This window comes from Rhagoletis pomonella, unplaced genomic scaffold (genome assembly GCF_013731165.1).
Source record: "Rhagoletis pomonella isolate Grant_MI unplaced genomic scaffold, Rhpom_1.0 Rhpom_scaffold_00008, whole genome shotgun sequence".
NCBI classification, from domain to species: Eukaryota; Metazoa; Arthropoda; class Insecta; order Diptera; family Tephritidae; genus Rhagoletis; species Rhagoletis pomonella.
Window position 1 is genome coordinate 40,964,363 of NW_023458562.1, and position 26,808 is coordinate 40,991,170.

A 26,808-nucleotide genomic window follows, 5' to 3' on the forward strand; every position below is an offset into this window, starting at 1 on the left:
CCATTTTAAAAAGCCATGCACTCTGTATATTTGTGGACGGTAGCCAACCACCATAAACTCCACAGCTGTTGACTCCACAGCTTTTATTTGATGACTTTTGTACCATTTCCGAGAGGATGCATGAGTGTGGCTTTTTTGGAAGCAAATATTCTATGTCAGTAAAACATAATTTAAGCTGAACTTTTAAATGTGTAATAATTTGGCCACTGTTTTGTATTAGGTACGTAACAGCGCGGTAAGATGCCGCCTGAATTAGCGCCTGGCGACCTTATCCACTGGTGCATACCAGCACTAAAAGAATCAGGTACTAACAAAAATAAGTAGGTAGTGAAGTTCATGTATCTATTTACTGTAGAAACTCCTTTTGTATGTATGCCATTGCCAGCAAAATAAACCAGCAACTGTCTACATTCACCATGTAAATATACCTACTACAATTCACCAAGGAAAGGCCAACATAGTTCCATGCAGAAGCTCATAGCTCACACACATAGCACAAGGCTCGATTTGGTGTTTAATGCATGTCCTCCCCGGCAGAACTGCTTCCACTTTTTCGCCAGGTTTGCGTCCGTAGGAAACGAAAAAAAAACTTATATACGCTTTCCTTTTGTTTTCACTATTACACTTTGCCACGGCACACTTCATTTTGCTTTTTAATGTCTAAATAATTGTTTAAAACCACGCAGAAATATTACCGCACAAATATTAAAATTGTTATTTGGTTTTTTCGTATGCTCACATTCAACAATTGCACCAAGATGACGTCACGCACGCAGCTCCTTCTGTCAAAATCACAAAGAGCGGATTAGCGGTACCGCGATTGGCGCAATCTCTATTTCTCTCAATCGTGACTTACATATGTATGTTAGTGTTTGGCCGAGCTACTTCTCCGATTTGTGGCGTGCGCCTTGACGTTGTCACATAGAGGGGAGGGAACTACAGTTTTACGCCGACTCCAAACCGCGATCGTTTTTTATGAGAAGCACAGTGCGCACTGCTTACCACTACACCAAACCGGCTGATAGTTTTCAGATTTTCCTAGTGGATATGTATACATAATACATCTTTCAATAAATACCTACATATGTCTGAACGGGAAGATACGCTTCCCATTTTTTCGGCATATCTACAAATTTTCTCTCACAAACTGCTCGTACCAACAACACTGCTTAGTTGCGTTAGTCGCCATTCACTGCGTTTCGGCTTCGAAAATATCGCAATGCCCGCAGTATTGTATTGAACTTTGTCGACGATGGAAGATTTTATAGCCGAAGTACACAAAAGAGAATTTTTGTGGGATAAAAAGAAGATACCATTGGGCCTGAAACAAATAACTACAGAAAAACTATGGCAAGAAGTTGCGGACGCGTGTAGTATTTCAAGTGAGTGCGATTTTTAAAATACCTAAATGTATACCGATGTGTACTTATACCTATATATGTATGTGCATACACTGATAAACGAATTACCAGCAGCTTGCTCTCAGTATAAGAGTTTATAAGCATACTTTATTAGAGAACGCCAATACAAAATAATAAAAGTAAGTAAATATGTGTGCCTGTGTATATAGAAATATCACTTCTAGTCTGCGTTTAGCGATATGCTGTGTTTCGCGTGTAGCGAAATCGACGCGCGCTTAGTAGTTTAGGTCTCTCTTAAAAATGAATATAGTACGTATACATACATATGTATACATGAACCAGAAACGATAAAACATGTTTAGCCTTCCTTTGTGTACTTTTGCTTTGCCGATGTGGTGGATTTTTCGAGGTTTTGTTGGCGGAGGTTAATTACGTACGGTGATATTGCAGCGCATAATTTTTCGCTGGGTTTACGCAGGTTTAAACTATCTAGTGGTCCACAAAATAATAGGGATGCCATATTTGGATCAGGGCTCGAATCGTAACATCCGTTCACGGATCGAAAACGATACGAAAGAAAATTACGTGATACGTCAGGCAGTATAAGCTGAATGGCACAAAGAGTAACGTTCACGTATGCCATAATCTGAAAATTGCGTTTTTCCGTGACGAGGGGTACGCTATCGTATGTGACGATTCAAGCCCAGTTTTGGCTATTTGGTGTTTATTTATATTTTTTTATAAAAGGCTAGCTGGCTATACAGCAAACACCATATAGATTTACATTGCAAACTTTGTGCAAATATTATAAAAATTCTGCAAACTTTCACCAAAATTTCAAATCCTTAGCCCATTTAATTCTAGTCTGATGAAGTGCAAGTTTCAAGCTGCTAAAAATCGCATTGATTTTTGGCATTTTTTTTGCTGGCACACACCTTGTATGGAAAAAACGTGAAACATCTCCAACCAAAAAAATGCTAGGCATTTTCCTCCACATAAAAGGAATTGTCGAGTATTTTTTATATGGGAAGAAACTGCTCTCAACACCGTCAGCAAGAAAAAATATTAAAAATAAACGCAATTTTCTAACGTCTTAAAATTTGCACTATTACCTACTAAAGTCTAATGTGCTATAAAACTGCATACCTAAAAATTTCTAAAAATTTTCAATTAAACGTTTAAAATTTTTGGGTGTAATTGTTAAACTTTCTTGAATTTTTATAATTTTTGTAAGAAGTTTAAAATGTTGACTTATGTAGTATTGGTTATGTAATGTGCTAGAATTTTATAAAAATACTACAAACATTAAATTCACAAAAGAAAAATAGCAGGAACAGAATAGATTAACAAAAAATTTTGCATGTGAACGCAAGAACAAGGCAAGGATGGACGATAGCGAGTTTGGTTGTACCTCATTGAGTTCATTTAGGCCCCTATTATGAGTTGCATTCGATTTTCGACTGTGGTCGAAAGTGCTGAGCGAACGAATTTTCATTTGGTATTATGGCGCTCATTCGATGAAGAATAGCGCTATTGTGAATTTCGCTCGTTTAGGTTGTTCACAATAGTATATTTTTCACCGCTGAGAAACTTTGTTTACAAATCGAGCAAACTAAATAGTGTGCTTATACATATTTATATAAATTTGTTCTAATTAAAATGAAGTAAAAAAGAAAGCAAGTTTATAAAAACGTGGTAAAATGAGTACAACGAGTTCTGGTTCAACGATTCGTCAGAGGATGAGAGCTTAGTAAACTGGCCAGGAGTAGGAAATGGTTAAGAGAGTTTAAGTTTATTAGTCTTTCGAATATATTTTGATATAAAATATATTTAAGAAATTTGTCTACAGATTCATTAAAAAGTTCCGACCATCTAAAGAGGCGTTTGTGAGCCAAATCTATTTAAAATATTTTAAAACTATCAACAGCGTTACGATTTTGTTCTCAGAGATCGTGCCAACAGAGTATTGGGATTTTCTTTCCCAAGTAAAACCAGCCTTTCGAGCTTGTGTTTAGTATTCACGATGTTAGAACTGCATGCAATTAATAAAAATTGTTTAAAATTAGTGTCTAGCCGCCAAAATCTAAGAAAACATATACAAAATCATAAATTTTTCACAATTTTCTAACACTTCGCTACACCATCGAAAGCAAAATTCTGTTCGACAGAAAATTCGATACTCAACGAAAATTTTGACACGCTTGCATAGCTCATAATACGAATTTCACTTTCGATCTTCGATCTTCGATAGCCAGCGAAGATCAAAAATCGAATGCAGCTCATAATAAGGGCCTTAGTTTCGCAACTCGCTAACTGTACATACATAGTAAGTACATATATACATTTCAATAATAAGAATGTATGTGGAAATTTTTTGTTTGCAACTTTTGGTATGCATTCTATATTTGAGCCTTTTAGCCTAAATTACGTGGTACATATGTATATATATGGGAGGTTCCATGGGAAAGTGGACCTCAGTGCAAAAATTATTTTCTTTATAAAACTAACAAACGTGTGGACAAGACATTTGTAAAAATCTTGAGTCAACCAAAAAATAACAAATCAAAGCTTTAAAAGCATTTTTATTACCTTCTTTTACGTTTTGAAATCAAGTTCTTAGTACATTTTTTGATTGAGTTTAAAGTAGGTTGTGTTGAATGCACTGTCAAATAATTTTAGAGTCATAATTCAAGTGTTTGGTAAAAAACATATATAGTAGAACTCATCTGCTTTTAATAAGATTGTGTTATATTGTGTGACTGCTTTATCTATGTTATGAGTTATCATTAAGCAGTATTGGTCTTGTCCCACCCGTGACAAAAAAAGCTAAAAGTTGTTACATTTAGTTACAGAAGTTGAGATTGTGTTTCGTGTTTGTTACATAAAGTTAGAAGTTAATTTCAAATATTTACTACAATTGCATTGTCGTTTCCACGTAGTTAGATGAGAATAATTCAACAGTGAAGCATGTCCCACCCGTGACAGCTATGCGTGGGGCAGTTGTCAGAGGTTTACAGGGCTGATAAGCTTTATTTGTTTGTTGAGGTGGACGCAGGGGTGGAGGGGGGATGCGCGGACTCGTCCATTATCTATATACCCTTGTGGTCAGCTGATTAAGTTAAGTTACATATTGACAAGTTTTGGTTTTTTATTTTGTTAAATTAATGTTCATAGTTTTTTTTTTTTATAAAAGTCTAGCACATTACCTAACCAGAACCACATAAATCTACATTTCAAACTTCTTACAAAAAATATAAAAACTTTAACAATTACACCCAAAATTTTTAAACTTTTTGTTCAGAATTTTTAGGTATGCAGTTTTGTAGTCCATTAAATTTAAGTAGGTAAAAGTGAAAATATCAAGACGCTAAGAAATCGCGTTCATTTTTAATAATTTTTTTTCGGCTGGCGGGGCTAAGCATTTTCTGCTATATAAAAGGCACCATCCCAAGAAAAAAATAAGAGGATTTTAACCCCTACTTGGCTTCTTATATTTTTAAATAACTAATCTTTATATATGGACCACACTAAAAGCTCCCTTGCATATAAAATTCGTACGTGTCCTACCTGTGACCAACGTTGTCCCACCCGTGACAGAGGAATTACGGATTTTTTGTATAATAAAGCCATTTTTTTGTAGTTTTTGCTTTGTTTGTATTCCTGGTTCTTTGTTTTATTATAAGACATCAAGTACACGAAGAAAAGTGAAATAAACTCGCAGAGTTTCCATAAAATATATCTTCTCCAAAAAGCAGGTTCTTTTTTTTTGTCCCATCCGTGACAGAAGAAATAAATCAGATTTTTTCCATATAAAAGTAATCTGGAATTTTTTTCGTATTTTGTAATAACTCATATAATAATCAGTTAGGTGCAGCTTTATCAAAATGTACGATTGTTGAGTACTTTATACTTAAATTTAAACTAGAAAGAAAATTTTTTCTGTACAAATGTCCAACCGGTGACGGTGGAATCGCCCATATATGAGGTTTTATGGCCATAGAATAACGATGACCCTTGTCGACTTTTAGTTGCAGGTTTTAGTTAATAACTTGAATTAAGGCGATCTAATCGTCAATTACAACTATGGAAATGCGAAAAATTCAGCATATCGCACACCGTTTTCAAAAGAGTCACAACTCAAAATTTGGAATTTTTGAGTTATGCGCTAAAAATGTACGCAGAGCTTTTATTTACCTTTCACCAAAAGCTGCAGCAAATTTTTGTTATAATTTTTTAAAAACAAACCAAAGGTAAAGTCGCCCTAGCCTATATACGTATTATTTTGAGTTGTGAATCTTTTGAAGACGGTGTGCGATATGTGTCAGTGATTCTGCATTTATAACTTTTTAATAGGACGGCAGAATTAAATTTTTTTTAAATATCCTTTGAAATTTGTATACTTTAATACCCTTACACTGAGAAAATAGTTTAGTTAAGGAAACTGAATATGATTTGGTTATAGTCAGGGTTGGCAATGTTTAAAAAACTTGATTTATAAAAGTGCTTAAAACCTTGTTTAAGACAATTGAAAAAATAACCGATATTTAAACATGTTTTAATACGATAAGAGGTATTATGCTGCAAATAAAAGTTTTGAAAAGTGCAAAAACTATTCATTATATGATTAATGTTTTTTATATATGTTTAAAATATGTTCAATCATATAATGAATAGTTTTTGTACTTTTCAAAAGTTTTATTTGCAACAAAATGCCCCTTATTGTACTAAAACGTGTTTAAATATATGTGATTTTTTCCTATTAGTTTAAACAAGGTTTTAAGCACTTTTAAAAAACAAGTGTTTTAAACATTGCCAACCCTGGTTATAGTTACATTACCAAATCATAGTTAAAGTTACCAAATCATGTGATGAGAGAAATGTATTTAGCTTACTTTTCTCACTGTATATATATACATATGTATAATCATAGGTTTTAAATTAAACTAGGACTCCTTAAAATGCATCAAAAATTAAAAATTTTGAAGGGTAATATTTTTCTAGCACATTTTTGACATGTTCCAAAAAAAAAACAAAACAAAAGTTACAATTAATCTTGTTTGGAATTCTTCATTCAACTGATGCAAATCATCTATCAGGCTTGTTCTAAAATTCGAAAATTTGAAATCGACTCGATTTCGATAATTTTCTCGATGGATTTTAACACAAAAATTTACAAGTCTCGCATTAAAATGATTTATATCATATCGCTGCTGCTTCTTTTACGGGTTTCAATTATAATATTCACTGTTTTCATGAGATATAATTAAAAAATATTTGGCAAATCGAGTCGAGTTCAAAGTTTCGAATTTCAGAACGTGCCCGTATCTTTTGTGTAAACTTTTGGAAACATTTTATAATTTATGATCCTTTGGGAAAAATCCGGATTACCTGGTAAAAAACCAAAAACGCAGATTTATTAAATATCATGCTCTAATACTGGAGGAAGTATAGTAATATCGTCTTAAACAGAAATAAAATTAGTAAAATAACCAAACACGTGAACTGCACAAAGCTTATTCTGATAACTTTGACTGCAAGTCGGCACGGGTTGCCGTGGTCCGAATTGCATAAAATTATATGCGGATAGACAAATCAATAAAATGAGGGAGTATGCATTAAAAAAACAACTTTGGTGTTTTCGTACAGTCTTATATAGATATAGCCTGCCAGCTGAGCTATTAAAGTATGTTGGCGAGGAGTTAATAAGGTGCATACATCAACTCTTATGCAGAATATGATCAGATGAACTCATGCCCGACGACTGGAATTTAAGTGTGCTCTGCCCAATCCACAAGAAAGGCGATCCCTCCATTCGCGCCAACTACCGCGGAATCAGCCTTCTAAGCATAGGTTATAAGATCTCATCGAGTGTATTGTGTGAAAGGCTGACTGGACCTTATCAGTGTGGCTTTAGCCCTGGCAAATCCACCATAGATCAGGTATTCACAATACGCCAAATCTTGGAAAAGACTCGTGAGAATAGGATCGACACACACCATCTATTTGTCGATTTCAAAGCCGCTTTCGACAGCGCGAAGAGAAGTTGTCTTTATGCCGCGATGTCTAAATTTGCTATCCCCGCGAAACTAATACGGTTGTGTAAAATGCCGAAGAGCAATACTACCAGCTTCGTCAGAATAGGGAAGGACCTCTCCGAGCCGTTTGAAACCAAACGAGGTTTCAGACAAGGTGACTCCATCTCGTGTGATTTCTTTAATCTGATGTTGGAGAAGATATTAAGAGCCGCAGAACTGAACCGCTCAGGCACAATAACTTAAAAGAGCGTATAATTGCTGGCGTATGCCGAAGACATCGATATTATCGGTAAAAACAAGGGCTACGTCTGTTCTGCCTTCTCGGGATTGGATAGAGAAGGAAAGCGAATGGGTCTGGTGGAGAACGAGGACAAAACGAAGTATCTCCTGTCATCACACAAACAGTCAGAGCATACGCGTCTCGACTCCCACGTCACTGTTGACATTTACTAGTTTGAAAAAGTAGACGACTTCGTTTATTTGGGAACCAGCATTAACACCAATAATAATGTCAGGCTTGAAATCCAACGGAGAATCACTCTTGCCAACAAGTGCTACTTTGGACAGAGTAGGCATCTGAGAAGTAAAGTCCTCTCTCGTCATACAAAGATCACACTCTATAAGTCACTTATCATGCCTGTGCTCGTGTATGGCGAGGAAGCATGGACAATGAAAACATCTGGGGAAGCGGCTCTAGGAGTTTTCGAGAGAAAGATTCTGTGAAATATTTACGGACCTTTACGCGTTGCCGATTGCGAATACCGCAGACGATTTAACGATGAGCTGTATGAGCTTTACAACGATATAGACATAATGCAACGAATTAAAATTCAGCGGCTCCTCTGGCTTGGCCATGTCGTTCGAATGGACAGAAACGCTCCTGCTCTGAAAGTATTCAACGCGGGCCGCGTTGCTTGAGGAAGGCCTCCTCTGCGTTGGAAAGAGCAGGTGGAGAAGGGCTCGGCTTCACTTGACATTTCCAATTGGCGTCTGTTAGCACAGAAGAGAAATGACTGTCGTGCTGCTTTGGACTCGGCAAAAATCGCTTAGGTGGTTACAGCGCCAATAAAGAAGAAGAAGAATATAGATACATATATGTACATTAGACTGTATTACCAAAAAAAGTTGCGGTTTTTCCGACGGGATTACAAAATTTATTACAGGGAGATTTTTGATGCTGTTTTTTACTTTTTTTAAAGATTGATTTTCGAAAAACTTTAATAACTGGGACTAAACTATTCCGATTTAGACGCATGGGGTCTCAGTAGAAAGGTATTTTCCCATCTTTTTATTTCTGTGCAAAAATAAAGTCATTGATGTCGCATTTTTTTTTTCAAATACCAACACATCTTAATTCAACTCGGAATTACGCTCGTTCATCCTACCTTTCTCTTTCATGCCTTGAATGAGTTTATTACTCCATTTTTGGAGGTATTTTCAAATCGGTCCAGCTCACGTTAATCTTAATATTTTTCCGATTTTTGTGGACGTCTTAAAATATAATAGATTTTATAATTCCAATGGAAAAACAGTACCGATTTTTTACAATATACAGTCAAGTTTTCTCAAGTGGGCCACCGAAAATTGACTTTTCGATTTTTTATATTTCATTTACCGATTTTGAGAGTTAACATGGTGTGCAATATTGACACCAAAGATTTTCCGCTTATTGTAGTTTTTGGCGAGTTATTTGCAAACAAATTTGTATGCAGGCTTTTAGACTCTTTGAAATATTTCAGCAACCATTCATTCGAAGCTTTTTTTGACACCAATTAGAGAACTTATACACAATGAAATAAAAGTGGCCAGTTTGTAAAATTTCGATTCTTGTTTTTCAAAAAAATGTATCCTTAATCAATTAAATTTTCTTACCCTATTCTCATATACCTAGGAAAAGAATTCAAAAAGCATTATTTGCGCTAAACATGCAATTTAACTTTCATAAAAAAATACTGTACCTTTGATTGACTTAAAGCTTTTTACCAAAAAAATGAACCAAGTTTAAAAAAATATAATGCGAATGAACTGAAAAGTTACGATCGTCTAAAATCTCCCGCAGCAAAATATCGGCGAAATGTCATCTGTTCTCTCGCAAGAGAAAAATATCCAGATCGAATTTTTTTATACCACAACTTGTCACAAAGTGTTATCCTGACACAGTTTATTGACTAAACAAATAATTACTTCTTACAAGTTTAGTTCCTCTTATTTTTAATTTTTAACTTCCAAACCGTCATTGTTCACTTCCAGCCAACTGTTTCCCTGCCGGAAAATTGCTGCTGGCAAAAATCGTTCCATTAGAAACAAGCAACTTCCCCCTAAAACGCAATGACCCCTACTTTGTTTTCCGAAAAAGGAAAAATCTGGATAAATTCGAACTCTTTTCCCTTTAGCGACTTCGATTTCGGACACTTTTACGATCCGTTTTTCCACTAAAGTGTGGGAAAAGTACCAAAAATGATTGTTAAAGGGATGCGTTTTTGGCTGTTCTGATTGAATTTTTCGTTCAATACGCTTTCCTTCTGCACTTCACAAATGCTTTTTCATAACCCGGAAAAAAATTAAAAGGCGCCTGATAGCTAACAAATAGGAACAAGCGCCTCTGCTCGCTCAGCCATTGCCGCCTACGTAGGTACACATGCTTTTAAATTTTTAGCTTGAACAAATAAAATAAATTATTGCTTCCAGATAACAGGATATTTTTCGAACGTTTTCCGGATATGAAAATGAATAAAAAATTAAAATCCGTTTCTGTACGCTTCCGAGTGCAGAAACCGCACCGTTTTCTGAACGTTTTTGGAAACAAAAACGAACGAAAATTGTAGTCGTGTTCTGTCCGTCTCCGGATACGAAGGATGTACAAGACTGCACTGTGGGCAAAATTTGCATTTCTCAGCTGGCTGGGATACGGTATGACGCAAAAAGACAAAAAAAAGTGTTCTGAGTAGCTATTGAACAGTTCCAGAGTACTTGAAAAGGAAAAAATGCGTTCTGGATATTATGAGAATTTTTTTCCCACAAATTGTGTATGCCAGATACACGCAGCATTCGACATGTGGTAAAACGGAAATCAAAAATGTTCTGAAGAGCTTTTGAATAGTTCTAGAGTTCTTGAAAAGGAAAAAAGTTCCGCAAAAATTTTGTTCAACGAAAAAGGAAAAAAGAATGTTTGATAAGATGTTAATTAAAACTATTCTGAGTAGTATTTCAATAACTGAGTTCCCGGGAAGAAAAAAGCAAAATTACGCCGAAAAACACATTTTTTTGTTTCAAAAAAGTCGAAAAGGTGAATGTATGAAAAAAAATAAAAATTAGAACTGATCTGAGTAGCTTTTCAATAGTTCTGGACTTCCTGACAAAAAAAGAGAAAAAAAGTTTAGTTTTTGAAAAAACTATTAACTAAAAATGAAAATGAAATATCTGCAAAGCTACATTGAAAATAACACATTCCAAAAAGGAAAAATAAATAAATAAAAATATAATAAAAATTAAAACTGTTCTGAGTAGCTTTTCAATAGTTCTAGAGTTCCTGAAAAGGGGGAACAAGTTCTGCAAAATTGCGCAGAGAAATCATATTTTCAAAAAAGTTTACTTTTTGAAAATCGTGAGAGTGATGATGGTTTTTTTTATTGGAATGTATGATTGTAGAACTTGAAATTAGTTTTTAAAGAACACTACTCATTGAATTCAAAAGTGTTACAAACCGAAAAATACAAACATTTAGTTAAGTTGGCAGAAAATACCGCTACGTCTTCTATGTTTTGTAAAAATTACAAAGCTGTACCGTTCAACCATTTTCACGATAAACAATATGTTTTAATTTTTACTATGGGAGCATATCGAGGGCTTATATATATTCAATATCCCCTATCTGCAAAAACTAAATTTTTCAGGAGAGAAAAAAAACTGTTTTGACAGCTATTTTTAAAAGTGTCAATAATTTTAAGTACCCACGCATGTCTTAAAAATTCACGCTATACATATATTAAAACTAAGAGTTTACTTTTAATTCATTTTATTTTAGTTTAAAGATCAGATAGAGGTTTTTGCGACTCGAACTGTAACTATTTATGTATATAAAAAAATTGCTGATAGGGGGTTTTGCAGAGTAATAAAAATGTCAGTTCTTTTGATGTAAATATTATGTTAAACTAAGTTTTTAACACATAAATCATAAACTCGTCCGCTTCTATTCCGACGTGCCCAGGTAACCACATAATTTTAATGGTGTTTTTGTGTCGAAAGAGTATTTCAGGTGATTTCGAAATTATATGACAATCGTTGGCACTGTTAAAGAGGGCTTCGATGGCTGATTTGGTGTCCGTGCATATGAGGAAATTTCCTTCGCGTTTAGAGGCGAAACGCACAGCTTCTAGGAATTGTAAATGCCGAGCAATACGCGTTAAAAGCTCCGACGACAATTGACACCAAGCCCTTTTGTTACCGCAAAAGAACAGCCGGTATCATATCTGGCACCGTCTGTGAAAGTAAGCTCCCAGGCCATTTATGAGTATAGAACTGGGAAAATGCCCCTGCGGTAGAGTTTTTACTTTAATTATCCCAATATTTGCAATGTGTCAGTATAGGAGATAGGGTTGTTAGACATGGAGAGGATTGGAGGTACACATTTGTGTTTTCCGCATATGTGAAAAAACCGAAATCTTAGCTCCTGAAGATTTGGACCAGTTGCGGCAAGTCCTTAGTCTTAGAAAAAATATGATGGAGCTAACTTTCCCAAAGGCTATATTGAATAAAATAACCGAAAGTAGTAATCCTCGTGGGGCACCATTAAAGCGAGGAACAGTTTTTGATTAACAGTTATTGACCCGAACAGCGAACTTCCGGTTGTAAAGGAAAGACTTAACAGCATTGTACATCCGCTCACCATTTTTCCAGCGTAATACTTTATATAAGCAAGAGAGGAGGGAAATGGGTCTGTTGTTAGAAATTAATGAATTGTTTCCATTTAGTTTGGCAATAGGAATAACAATGGCAGTTTTTCACTCTTGTTGACGCTTGAGATAGAATGGAGTTTGATGACTATATCGAGCCCTAACCGCCAAAATAACGTAAGCGACACTTTTTTCAAAATTTTCTTTTTGATGCAGAAATATTCCTATAGCATCTACATGCATTTCTGCATCAAAAGAAAATTTAAAAAAAAAAATTCGCTTACGTTATTTTGGCGGTTAGGGCTCGATATATTTGACGGAATATGGAAGATTTTTTGTTGTATCAAATTTGGTTTCGGTTGGACAGTTATATCGCATTAGCAGGGCTGCCATAATCCTGAACCCATCGAACAGGACACATCATCCATATAAAAACAAAGGTACAAGTGAATATGCCATTTGCTTTGGTTCTGGCGATGCATAACTTTGAAGTAATTTCCGATATTATAAACAATGTAGTTTTGTGGCACAATCCGTAGAGATGAATGAATTATGATTATGTGGTTGTATGAAATGCTCAGAATTTGAATATTTGTCATAATACAGTTATGTCAAAAATAATAGCGAAACGACATTTTGACAAGTTTTGACCATTTTTAATTTTTAATGCTTATATTTTTTTATGAAGACAAAGCTCATTATCTAACAAAAACCACATAATTCTAAATTTCAAACTTTTGAAAATTAGACAAAATCTACCAACATTTTACAACAACGACAAATTTTTATTCGGAAGTTAGCGAAAGTTTCAAGTGGCTAAGAATTCGCGTGGATATTTTTTTTGCCGATGATATTATTTTCTTACACACAAAAAATATATTCGAACATAGAGTAACTTACACATATATAGTTTTTGTTTTAATTTTCAAACAGTTTTTCATGTAATTTTTTTTTAATTTTTCTATAAAAATATTGTCCAAACTTTAGATAAAACCCTCTAAATAAGAATTTCAAACTTTATACAAAATTTAGAAAAATTCATAAAATTTTCATAAAAAATTCGAGTTTTCATTCATCTTTACAATATTTTTGTGTATGCCGTTTTATAGCGCATACAATTATAAATCTATGAAGTGCAAGTTTTAAGCGCCAAAAAATCGCGTTGATTTTTAATTTTGTTTTTTTGTTGACTACCTTTTCGGTTTATTAACCGACTTCAAAAAAGTTGGAGGTTATCAGTTCGTCGAAATATATATATAAATTTTTTTATGTATGTTACCGCATAACATTGGACCACGTTAACCGATTTCGATAATTCTTTTCTCAGAAATATATAGATAGATCGTGAAGAAATTAACGATAATCTTAAATTTTTATATGAGAATTGAAGTCGGTTTTGTTTTTTGTTTAAAAATTACTTGTTTTATAGAACAAATGCAATTTACAAAAACCGGCTTTGATTTTTTTTTAACTTGCTTATATGGAAAAAAGTGCAAAAATCGTTCAGCAGATAAGAAATATTAAAAATCAGTGCGAAACTTGCACTTCAATTGTATGGGATATAAGACTGCATACACAAAAATGCTGTAGAGATTCAGACTAAAGAGCTCAAAATTTTAATGTATATTTTATAGTTGTATAAAGTTTAAAACTCTGATTTATATGGTTTTGGCTAAAGATTGGACAATATTTTAATAGAAAAGTACCAAAATAAATTAGACTTGAAAAACGTTGTGAATATTTAAAAAATCAACCCGTAAATACTTTGTATGAAAAAAAATGTGTGACACCGTCAGCAAAAAAAATTATCAAAAATCAACGCGAATCCTTAGCCACCACGTGCCAAAAATTAAATTGGCGTCTGCAATGACCTTCATTAAAAACCCAGACCAATTTAGGTGTGGACCAGGACAACAGGACAGTTTTCTAAAACCAGGGTAAGTCCCTATATTAGATTAGGTAGAACTAGTTTAGCCTGGGCAAAACTAGTTTGATCTAAGATCGGATTTTACCGGTAACATATATGTACATACATACCTACATACGTAGGCACATGTAACTTAACTGCCACAAAATGTTAATAAAACAATTTTCCAGGAAAATTGTGTAAATAGAGGATTTTGCTCTTTAAACAAAGTGTTATTACAGATAGTGGAATTTTCAAAATGAGACTACAATACCATTAAAGCTATATTTTAAGTTTGGCATAATTGTCATGGCTGAAAGATTAATTGGAGCTCACGAAACCATCAAAAATTTAGTTTTTATCAAAATTGCAGATAGAGGGTATTGAATATAAGACCTCGATATGTAAGTTCAAAATTTTAAAGCCGTTTATTAATTATTAATGCAGAGATAAAATTTGCTAAACCATTAAAATTACTCTATCTTAATTTCCAGAAAGTATGTTTTCAACAAGGCAAAATCTTTAAGCAAGTTTATGGAAAAAAGATGTCTAAACGTAAATCTAACTCATCAAATTCACATATTTATTTACCAGGACGGTATATTTAGGTAGGAGTTTAGTTATTCTCTTTTCCTAATATTCTATCAAAATAGTCGATTGTAATATTTTAACACTTTTTGTTTATTTCCGAATTTTAAAAATTATATCATGTTTCACAACGTACTTTGTAAGCATAATAACGACTCCAATATAATTTTTTCCTTTCAGAGACAGTGGCTAAAACAAGATGGCGAAGTTTACGTGATCAATTTCTCAAAGAAGTCAAGAGGGTTCCGGTATACAGCTCCGGGGAATCCTATTACATCAAGGAAAAGGAGAAACCAAAATGGACTCATTTCAATAACTTAATCTTCTTATTGGGAACGCACAGGCCAAGAGAGAAGGTTATCGATATTAAGCCAGATTCCATAATTGATATTCGCTCATCCGAATCTAGTAATTCGTGGGATGAAACCAAAATTGTGGCTGAGCCTTTTTCACCTCTCCTTCCAACGCCACAGTCTCAACATTTACCCCCATCTACGAGTACAGCAAATATCTTTACAAGCATAAGAAAGGTGTACAAACTGGAGGAAGATCTTGATCCGAATTTGTGTGATGTAATATGGAAAGACGAGACTGACGCATTTGCCTTCGATGAAAGTAAAAATCAAATCGATGATGGTGTGCCGCCTTTAGTAATGATAAGGCCTCAACCCGCGAATCCAACCTATAATGCCGGCAAAAGAGCTTATCCTCAAGAACTCGATAATAAAGCGGATGTGTCCAACTTGGACTACAAATGCCCCGCTAAAAGACAAGCACTAGAACTAGAAAATCCTACTGAGTCCAAATATTGCACTGAGGACAATGAGAATTTACTATTTTTTCGGTCAATTTTGCCTTACATGAATAAGATGGATCCTATGCAGCAATTACGAGTGCGCATGCGGTTTCAGGAAGCAATGCTTGAAGAACTGTACGGAAAACGAGATTAAAACTTAAGGCTACTACGCACAATAAATGTTCTGCGAATGAACTATACTGCACTTACTTTGGCAAATAATATTGCATTGCATTTTATTTTATCTCAAACGCTTATAAATAGCTTAACTGTTAATTACATATATGATCATAAATACAACAACAAACCTTTGTGTTGCATTTGTAGATTTTTTTGGGTGTATCGATGAGCTTTTGTGCTTTCAACAAATAATCAAAATGTGATTGTGTAAGTATGGCCGACACAGTCCTATACACAAAGTATGACCGCGTACCAGCGTTGCCGAATTGACGATTTTGTCGTCATTTTGACGTTTTTTTATTATTATATTATTTTATTAGCTCGGGATGTAACTATGTAATATTGATGCCCCTAAAAGATGCAGCGATTGCTATTCTCAAGTTACATACCTGATGACAGTACGGATAGCAATTATAGCAGGGAGGTTTTAGTTTTTTAAACTATAATTTTATTTATTTAGCTCAATTACAATTTGACGATTCTATCCCCCTAATGCCGATTTTATATTTTAGTGTTTCCACCAAATTACATAAGTACATATTAGAATGGTTCATAAAAACACTCTTTTTGGAAAATCATAATCATTGTTATTTGCGATAAAAAAGGAGATGCGTATTTTTTTATTTAAAAAAAATAAAAAATTAGAGGTCGCGCTGGTCGTTTTTTTTTTTATATAAAAACGCTGATGTTCTCAATTTTTTTATTTTCTTGACATGTCAAAATGCAGCTAAAAATGTGGTTTTACATATAATTACTCTGGTATTATTGGGGCACATTCCCTTAATTGCACATCTGTCTTGGACAGTTAGAATGGGCCTATAATGGAAAATATGCTCTCGAAAAGACACTAGTAAAATTAAAACGTTGATACTGAACGATTTACGTATTGTCATGGGTTGGAACTTGTTACCAGGGGTTTTTTGGGGTTGTTGATTATGAATCTGATGTCAGATTTTCAAAATTCAAAATGGCGGATCCAAAAAGGCGGATCCAAAATGGCGACCAACTTTAAAAAAAAAGTTGTTGGATTTGCTCGAAACTCTTAACCGGCTTTTTGAATTTTGAAAATCTGACATCAGATTCATAATCAGCGAGCTCAGAAACCCACTGGAAACGAGTTTCAACCCTTGACAATGTTTAAAGCAATCATTATCAACGTTATAATTTTAGTGATCTTTTTTAATTAGGTCGCCATATTGGATCCGCCATTTTGAATTTTAAAAAATTTACTTCAGATTCGTAGGCGGCCACCCCAAAATATCTCGAGTGTCGGTGTTCGAACAAATCCAACAATTAAAAAAAATGGATCGCCATTTCGGATCCGCCATTTCGAATTTTGAAAAACTGACTTCAGATTCCTAATTAGCAACCCCAGAAACCCCCTGGTAAGAAGGCCCAACCCATGAAAACGAGTAAGTCGTTCAGTATAAACGTTTAAATTTTACTAGTGTCTTTTCGAGAGCATATTTTTGGGCACTATGCCCATTCTAACTGCCCTAGGCAGGTATGTAGTTAAGGGAATGTTCCCCAATAATACCAGAGTAATTATATGCAGAAAGAGACGGATCTTCAGGGGGGGGGGGGGGGGGGGCACTCCGACTTATTCGGTTTAAGGGCTCACCGAAGTTCGCAGCGTCTATTCACCAATAGGTGCTGCTGCACCTGGAATGTCCGGATGGTTTATGTCCTCTTAAGAACAAAAGCTGACACCACCGCCATCCAAGAAATGCGTTGGACGGGGCAAGACAAGCAATGCCTGGGGCCTTGCGACGTATACTACAGCTGCCATGTGAAGGAGCGCAAATTCGGTGTTGAATTTGGAGACTCTGTCGCCTAGTACTGTCGTTCACCCCGGTGGACCAGCGTATAGCCATAATCCGCATCAAGGCGAGAACAACAACATCTCATTCAACATCTCGCTCATCTGCGCCCATGCCCCAAAGGAAGAGAAGGATGAGGTATCCAAGGATATCTTCTATCAGCGCTTGGAACGCACATACGAATATCAAAATTGTGCTTGGCGACTTCAATGCCAAGTTGGGCAAGGAAGGGATCTTTGGAACCACCGCCGCAAAATTCAGCCTCCACGACGAAACGTCCGACAACGGACTGAGGCTGATCGATTTCACCGGGGCCCGAAACATGGTAGTATGCAGTACTAGGTTCAAGCATAAAAAGATTAATCAAGCTGTCTCCGGATCGAAAAACGAGAAACCAAATCGACCATGTTGTGAAAGACGGAAGGCATGCTTGCAGTATTTTGGACGTACGTACACTCCGAGGCCCAAACATCGACTCGGACAACTATCTTGTTGCAGCCAAGGTACGCACCCGACTCTGTGCAGCAAAGAATGTGCGCCCAAATATGCAAGGAAAGCTTAACGTCGAAAAGCTGCAATCACAACAGACAACCAATGCATTCGCTACTCGACTCTCACATCTGCTCTCAGAGAGCACTCTTCAACAAGTCGACATATGCGAGCAGTGGAACCACGTTTCCCGCTCATTAAGTACTGCCGCCGAAGAAGCAGTCGGATTTCAGCGAGCCTGAAAGAACAACTGGTACGATGAGGAGTGCCAGGAAGCTGCAGAGAAAAAAGATGCCGCCTATAGGGCCACGCTACGATCGGGCGCAACGCGCGCTATGTGGGACCGCTATAGGAATCTGAAGAGAGAAGCGAGACGCATTTGCCGCAATAAGAAGAGAGAGGAAGAATCCCCGAAAATTTTACCAGAGAGTTAAGCGATTTACGGAAAGTTTCAAGACCGGGGCGTACTCCTGTAAGAACAACAATAGCGACCTAGTTACCGATGTTCAGAGCGTACTTAAAATTTTGGAGGGAACACTTTTCCGCCCTTCTGAATGGTAGCAGCACGGTAAGTTGTGGAAAAGAAGAACCAGAGCCTCCAGTCGATGATGACTGTGTAGGTTTTCCTCCGCCATGACGAGGTACGAATAGCAATAACGCGGCTGAAAAACAACAAAGCTGCTGGAGCTGACAGCCTGCCAGCTGGGTTATTCAAGTACAATGGGGAGGAGTTGATAAGGTGTATGCATCAACTCTTATGCAGAATATGGTCAGATGAACGCATGCCCTACGACTGGAATTTAAGTGTGCTCTATCCAATCCACAGAAAGGCGACCCCGCCATTCGCGCCAACTACCGCGGGATCAGTCTTCTTAGCATAGGTTACAAGGCCTTCTCGAGCGTATTGTGAAAGACTGAAGCCCACCGTCAATGAACTGATTGGGCCTTATCAGTGTGGCTTTAGGCCTGGAAATCCACCATAGACCAGGTATTCACAATACGCCAAATCTTGGAAAAGACCCGCTAGAAAAGAATCGACACACACCATCTATTTGTCGATTTCAAAGCCGCTATCGACAGCACGAAGAGAAGTTGTCTTTATGCCGTGATGTCTGAATTTGGTATCCCCGCGAAACTATTACGGCTGTGCAAAACGACATAGAGTAATACCACCAGCTCCATCAGAATTGGGAAAGACCTCTCCGAGCCGTTCGTCACCAAACGGGGCTTCAGACAGGGCAATTCTCTTTCATGTGACTTCTTCAATCTGATGTTGGAGAAGAGTAGTTTACTCCTGAATTGCCTTCTCAGTCCAAAGTAGCGCTTGTTGGCAAAAGTGATTCTGCGTCGGATTTCGATGCTGACATTATTATCGGTGTTAATTCTGGTTCCCAAGTAAACGAAATTATCTACTTTTCCGAAATTATAACTGTCAACGGTAACGTGAGTGCCCATCATTCCCACGACAGCCGGTTATACATACCGGAATGACTCGGGTTTTACCCGACCAAGGGCTGTTGTTTCGGCGACCTAACCCCGTTTAGATCGGCGGTGCCCTTAAATCATTTCACGTCCATGGAGCTATACCTTTCCGCCGGATTGCTTCCTTCTTCTCCGCGAGGGCATTGAGCCTAAACCCGGACCTGAAACATACTTCTGCTGCGTTTGACAGAGACGACTCCATCCAAACTGTATTTCGGTTCGATGCAATTCCTGCAACGGATGGAATCACTTAAGAACCTGTTCTGGCCTTAGGTCTCACAGGGAATGGACCACAAACCTTGTAGCCCCCTGATGCTCAAGCGAAATGGCAACACCAGCGTCCACGGTTACCCGCTCGCGCAACTCGCAGGTGCGAACTAGCACGCAAAGTACCTGCATGACTCCAAGAAGCTCCCCTGAGCAACAGTAAACCTCCCCGCCCCGTCAACCGTCACATCAATCTACCAGCCGCACAGTGCCGCCTATGTTGGCAAAAATCGAAAAATTCGTTATCCGCAATGTGAACTTGTTTGGTATTTTTGTAAAGACAATTTATCCACTAAAAAGAATTAAGCAGACATTTCCCTAAAAAATTAATTATATACCGCCAGGAAGGCACTAAAGTCGACAAATTTTATACTAAGCATTTTAATAAGAGCATAGCCATGCGTAAGCTCTTCACAGAAAAAAATTTCGAAAATATATTCTTTGAAATAAAATGTTGGTTTGACGTTTCTTGTTTCCATATAGATAGTAGAGAATTACAGGAATTAAAATTTTGGAATAAAATTAAAGACAGGGTGTCCCTGTGGGTATTCCAGAAAAATAATTTTTTTAAACAAAATTAAAAAAAATGCATAATTTTAATGGAATGAATAACAAATACATGTAAAAATAGGTTATTTTTTATTATTTTATTAAATAGTACGGGCTTTTAGCTTTCAAAAGAAGAAATAAAAACCTGCTAATTTTTTGCACTTTCTGAAGTTATGTGTTTTTCGCTAATCCATAAACTAATTTTTAATTTTTTGTCAGTGCCTTGAGATCTGTACGATTCGTTCCATTTTCAAAAATTAAGTGTCAGAGTAAAAAGCTTGACCTGTGGACAATAGAAGGTTTATTTTTTTTTAAAGAGTTGCCACCTGTTAAAAAATTAGATTGTTAAAAATTAGATTCAAATATTTTTATAAGTTAAATAAATTATTAGGAGATGGGTGTCAATCGAAATATGCATTCACTGCATGCAGCGAGTTGCCACCTGTTTAAAAAATCAAATTCCTCTTGAATTAAAGGAATTGGGTAATTAAAAGAGATAAGTATCGCCATAAGGGAGTCAGACAAAAGAGGTTTAAGAAGGTTTTAGCTTAAAAATATTAAGGATAGGGTTGCCACCTGTTTATTAAGTCCAATTTAGTTAAACTAAAATAATAAATACGTCAAACCATAGGATTACGCCATCGTATTTGTTATTTTATTACAAATACATACATTATCAATCAGTGATTTGTTCTGATTACATTCCTTTTATTTTACTGGACTCTTAAATTAACTCAGGAATGTTTTTACTCTTCACTTATTTATTTCTAAATATGTCAAATTTTTTCAGTTTTCTGACACTTGTATTGATATACATATTTCAGTTACCTTATTCCCTTAATTAAAGTGAATTTGATTTTTTAAACATGTGGCAACCCTTCTACGTGTCGTTTAGAAGTAAAGTATTTGTAATATCTAATTTATTTGACTTATTAAATAATTTTAATAAGATTTATAACAGGGGGCAACCCTTTTCAAAAATAAAAAACTTCATTGCACCTCTAGAGGCCAAGCTCTGTCATTTGATACCTCACTTTTTAAAATAGAACGAACTATATGTGGATACCTATGTAAAAGCCACAAGAACCCAAATTTGCAACTTCAAACTGCATTTACAGTGAAAGTACGAAAGTTATGCAAAAACAAATTGCATTTTTGAATTTAGCATCCACAATTTTACTAAGAAGTGAATTTTGATTTAAATCCGTCCATAATTCTATTTTTGCCCACATTTTATATGGAAGGGTAGCACTGTGAGCCGCTCCAACTCGTGCCAGCCAACCTTCGTTGCCCACATTATCTGCTCCGCCAGATCAGAGCATACCGGAACGTGCCATCAGTCGAATGCAACGCATGCCAATGCTCTGCCTACACACCACACGCGAGTGGACAACAAACTACACGTCCCTCACCCTCCGTATCGCGACTACTAAGGCATACGAAACTCCTACAACTGAACTACAATGGACTCCTGAGCAAGATTGAAGATATAGTAGTCTTCATGGTTCGGGATGGCATGTTGATAGCTGCGGTACAATAAACGAATTTGCACAGCAACTCAACCCGGGAGCGAGATAATGGTGGATGATTAGCGTTCATCCCAATAAACCCACCGAATTTACACCCGCGGACCACCGAACCTATATCAAATTTTACAAAGCTAATTGGAACAGCTTCGTAGAAGTTACCGAAAGCAGCTCAAATACGCACGCTGGCGAACGCCAGTTCCGCAATGCCCGGTCTCGAAGGCACTAGAGGCCCTGCTACTCCGGTACTTCCCCTACCACCTGATCCCAGCGAAGCATCAGCATGGTTTCCGTAAACATAGCACAACAACAGCACTTAACGTCATAAACACCCAAATAACACCAACCACCTCTTCACATACCAGCTCAATCCCACCCGTTTCCTGGGCCTGCCGTTAACAGAGCTTGACGACAATGATTGAAGTAAGAACCGAAACAGCGGGGCTTAGTAGTGCCGCTACAACAACAACAACAATTTGAGTTCCAAGACACCATTGCGCTGACTGATGGTTTGATAACAGGACCCTGCAGTGAAAAATTATCAATTCTTGAAAATAACCAACTGATAGTTAGCTTTTTGGCGGGATTTCGATAAATACCTCACTTTTAATTAGCTATGACAAAACAAACTTAAAGTGAGTTTTAAAGACGTGCAAAAATCCTGCAGACGCAATCGGGAGTTTGTTTTCTTTACAATTTTCTACTTAAAAATCCTCATTCAAAACTACTTTGAATACATTTTTTTTCTGCACTTCACAAATTCTTTTTTTGGACTCAGGACAAGGAAATTTTATATTATCATTTTGAATTCCAATGTCGGAGCACCTACTGCAGAATACGTAAACAAATAGATAAATAAATATGCAATATTGAATATAAATTAAATAAATAAAAAATAAAAATAAAATTGACAAAATGTTTTTCTTTGTTGATATTTTATGTCCAAAGGTTGCTAGTTACAAGTTAGTTGAAATGTAATGCAGAGGTATCCAGGTCTGACTGTTTTGCGGCCATCGGCCCACAAACGTAGTTAGCTTTTTTCGAACAAAATATACAGTTAATAGTTAGCTAACGTCACTCCCTGCAGAGGAGATACTTCCGCTTGTCCTATCGGACTTTTTTTTTACCTTTCTTTAAACCAACATGTACCGGTAGTAGTGGTAACCACATGCAATTTTTCTATAACAAAGGGGTCGTTAATCCAAAATATGACTTGTTTTGCATTGTTTCAATCCAAACATCATAAGTAAGGCATCAATTTTACCGTGTCTCTACTTGGAACTTTATATAATGGCACAAGGTCCTTTATGAGCTGAAGAAATCGGTGACGTCCAATAATGTCAATGGAATTAATGTCACTGACGTTAATACACATTTGAAAGTGACATTAATACACAGGCCAAAAGTCAGAAGAATTGTGGAAATAATGTAATTGAATTAAAACACAATTGAAAGTAAATTAATATCAGAAATGTTAAAAATCATGCTAGCTTAACGGTGACGTGTATACGGCGAATTGGAAATAACGTCCATGGTCACTATTTCTTATCGTCCATCGCTTTATTACGTATTTCATAAAAATTTGTTTATGTTTTTATATGCGCGTATTTTAAATATAATGGAATTTGATACTTAGGGCGTGTGAATCGGTAACAAAGTTCTGTGGGAAGCGCTGGTGAATGATATTTTTACTATGGGGAGACAGTTTTGCCAAGCTGCAGTGTGAAATGAAATCTTTTTTGACAGCAGTATATTTTTGACAACCGCTAAAAAAAACATCTACCATCATTGATTGAAATTCATCAATTTAAGCTTTTTAAAACATTAAATAAATTTATTTCTAAGAAATCTTTAATATAGTGTAATACTTCCTAATTTTTGCCACCACCAGAAACTCCATTTCCTAATATTTTATTGTTTTTGCTTAAAATTGGGGCAGAAAAATTATACACATCAACAATCTTTGCAGTTGTCAAAATTTTCTATACATTTGTCAAAAATTTCACTAGCCTCATGAGCTAGTGAAATTTTTTTCACCTCATACTTGTAAAAAATTTACTCGCCGCGAACTTTGTTACCGACTCACACACGCTCTTATAAATGGAATATTTGTTGGTTGAAGTATTTGCTTGTAACCCAATTTGCCACATGTTTGGCAACTTTCATAGAAAATTTTGAAAATAACGATGGTCAAAGTAGAAAAAATTAAGAAAAATAGAAGATTATTAAAGTTTAATAGACGAAAAGTCCCCGCAAGCTAAGTCTAACAATATAATGTTGTACGTCATTTTATAAATCCTCTTTTCAAAACATTTTTCGTTTTTAGAATCGGAAGAAAAATAGTCAAGCTGTTATTAGATAAGTGCATCAAGTATGAATTTTCTTTATATACATACATACATATGCATGTATATTTGTAATAGCCCAGTTATGCATACATACACTGCTATGCCATTTTTACGTAAAAATCAAAACCAAACAGACTTATACATGTTAAGTGCTATGCGTTGGGTAACTGCTTACACGCAAAGCCCATTTAACGGATTCTTATGTGACAACTCTCATCCAAAGCTTAACTGGGCTAAAAGCCTTTATGCCAAATCCAAAACTTGAGTCACTAATGAAATGCGCTACCAGCCCTCCTCAACGTGCACTGCATTAACTACATTCAATGAAAAAAAAACCGCTTGCCGAATGACAGCTACTTTGTATGCCGATGGGTAATAATAAATGCAACACTGTCTACAGATTTTGTAGTAATGTCTGGTGGCAAACATAAATTAGTATACATGTACATATGTATGTATATACAAGTGTACAATATATATTTTTATGTATGGATGTATGCTTCCATACACATGCGGATATGCAATTTCGTTGCTGTTGTGCCCAGATGCAGTCTTTTTCAAAGTCACATCTGCCGTCGAGAATACAGATGCAAGGCAGAGAAAAAAACGGCAAAAAATCATGTGAGTATACCATAAAATGCATTTACTGTGCAGACGAGCGAATTTCATGTGACAGTGTACAAATGGGGCCGGTAAACTAGAGTAGAGAACTTGTAATTGTGCAGAATGCAGACTGTTAAATCAGCTGTTAAGGCTTAGCAGTCTGTTTGTCTGTAATAATTTGCAGCGAGCGAGAGAATAGCAGTCTGCTAAAAAGAGAGAGAGAGAGAGAGAGAGTGAAATATGAACTGAGCGTAAGTGTTGGGCAGCTGTTGTTAACACTTTCATTAACACTGACCGCTTAGCTCTGAGCATTCTGCTGTTAATTCTAAGTTAAGGGTGCGAGTTGAAGACATCTGCACCAATAAGGCTACGACTGTCTGCACACTACCACTACCAACATACAACAGTTTCCTGCTACTGCACTCGGTTTTGCCAGGAGCCACTCTTCGACTTCCAGCAAAGGATATACTACTATCAGGATACTCGGCGGTCGACAGAGTTCAACTTCAGTTTATTGCGGCACTTTAGCATTCAGTCAGTTACCCTCTTTGCCAAGTCGTGTGCGGATGCTAAATTTCGTGCAAGAATAAACGGCACTTACTTACGCTTGAGGAGTTTTAATTTAAAACGTATATAAAAATTTGAATTGCAACAAAGGTGGAAATCACTAAGTGCAAGTGGTATGATACAGTTTTGCAAAATAAAATAAAGAAATCTACCTCGTGGAAAAGTATTGAAGTTGTAATTGTACAGAAGTGATTTTTGTTGAGTTTTATGTTAGTAGTGACGTCACCTTTCGCATTCGCAACAAATTTTAAAATATTTTGTGAAATCGCCAATTTGTTTTTAGCGTGTGATTGTTAAACAAGTGAAAATGTCGAAAGATGGCCTCTGAAATGCTTGAAAAAAATTGAAGAAATTTGTGAAAATCGCAGGCAGTATGCGAATTGGCAACTGCAACCATCACAAAGGTGACAACAAAAACAACAGAAACAAGCTACAATAATTTAGCACTTTTTGTGCGGCAAAGCCAACCAATGTTTACTAACAAGTGTGTGCGCGTGTGTGTATTCGTGGTATATGTGTGTATGTAGTTGTGTTGAAGCACCGTGGCTTATTTTCGGCGTTTGAGTGTTCAAATATTAAAACGAATGTTAAAGATGCGTATGTTTGTATTGGGTGAAAATTAATCGAATACCAATCCAAAGTTTAACAAGAGTTAATTGACGTGAAAAAGAAAGTAGAAAGTTGCTAGCAAGTGAGAAGTGAAGTGAAAATTATTAATTAATTTAATGTTAGACGTCTCCGTGGTTATCGACCGAAAAATTGTCAGCAAAGCAAAAAAAATCAACTCCATTAAAATTCTAAGAATAAGCTGAGCCAAAAACATAAATATGTATTTACTTCGCTATCAGAGATCCTCCAACCCATGCTAGCTAAAGATATTAGGGCTCATTTATAGTCGAGATAAAGTTGCATCTAAAGTTAAGTAGCTGGTAGACGTGGCAAGTGCAAGTCCTTTTCAAAAGTCTGTGAAACAAGAATTTTCAAAAGTAATTGCGGGAACAGTTATCCGTTGTTTATATGTGGGACTAAAAATTTTTCGCAGTCATATTTAAAAAAAAAAGAAAACTAATTGAGGAAACTAGCTAACCCCAAACTAACTATTTGATAATTGCGACAAGGGATATTTTTTGTAAATATATCTGCGACCAAATTTTAGTCCCACGGATAAACAACGGATAATTTAGCGCAAATTATGAAATAGTTAGTTTGGGTTTAGCTGGTTTCCTTAATTGGTTTTTTGAAGGTGGCCTGGTAACTTCCGTGAATAATTTTTAAAATATGTCCACGGAAAAACTACTATTTTTACGGATAATTAACGACAATTTGTCCGACAGGAATTTTCGTTTTGGGAAAAAGATGCCCTGCCAGCTTCAGAGTGAAGAGAAAATGCGTTGCGATG

General features: G+C 36.1%; 2 protein-coding genes across 9 annotated transcripts in view; both read left to right on the top strand.

The window, feature by feature from the left end:
- The first annotated feature begins 854 nt into the window (after window positions 1-854).
- On the top strand, window positions 855-15,802 carry LOC118744871. The gene is made up of 2 exons (XM_036478262.1): window positions 855-1,382; window positions 14,963-15,802. Exons 1-2 carry the CDS (start codon window positions 1,253-1,255, stop codon window positions 15,730-15,732), a joined length of 900 nt encoding a protein of 299 aa, XP_036334155.1. The 5' UTR covers window positions 855-1,252; the 3' UTR covers window positions 15,733-15,802.
- Window positions 15,803-25,197: 9,395 nt separating this feature from the next.
- LOC118744873 (protein king tubby) overlaps window positions 25,198-26,808 on the top strand; it is a 213,359-nt gene continuing 211,748 nt past the window's right edge. For 3 of the 8 annotated variants that reach the window (XM_036478264.1, XM_036478265.1, XM_036478270.1), the window contains exon 1: window positions 25,198-25,813. The gene's annotated coding sequence lies outside the window, so the exon portion shown is untranslated. The remainder of the gene's footprint in view (window positions 25,814-26,808) is intronic. The other 5 variants (XM_036478268.1, XM_036478269.1, XM_036478272.1 and 2 more) reach the window with 3 other exon arrangements.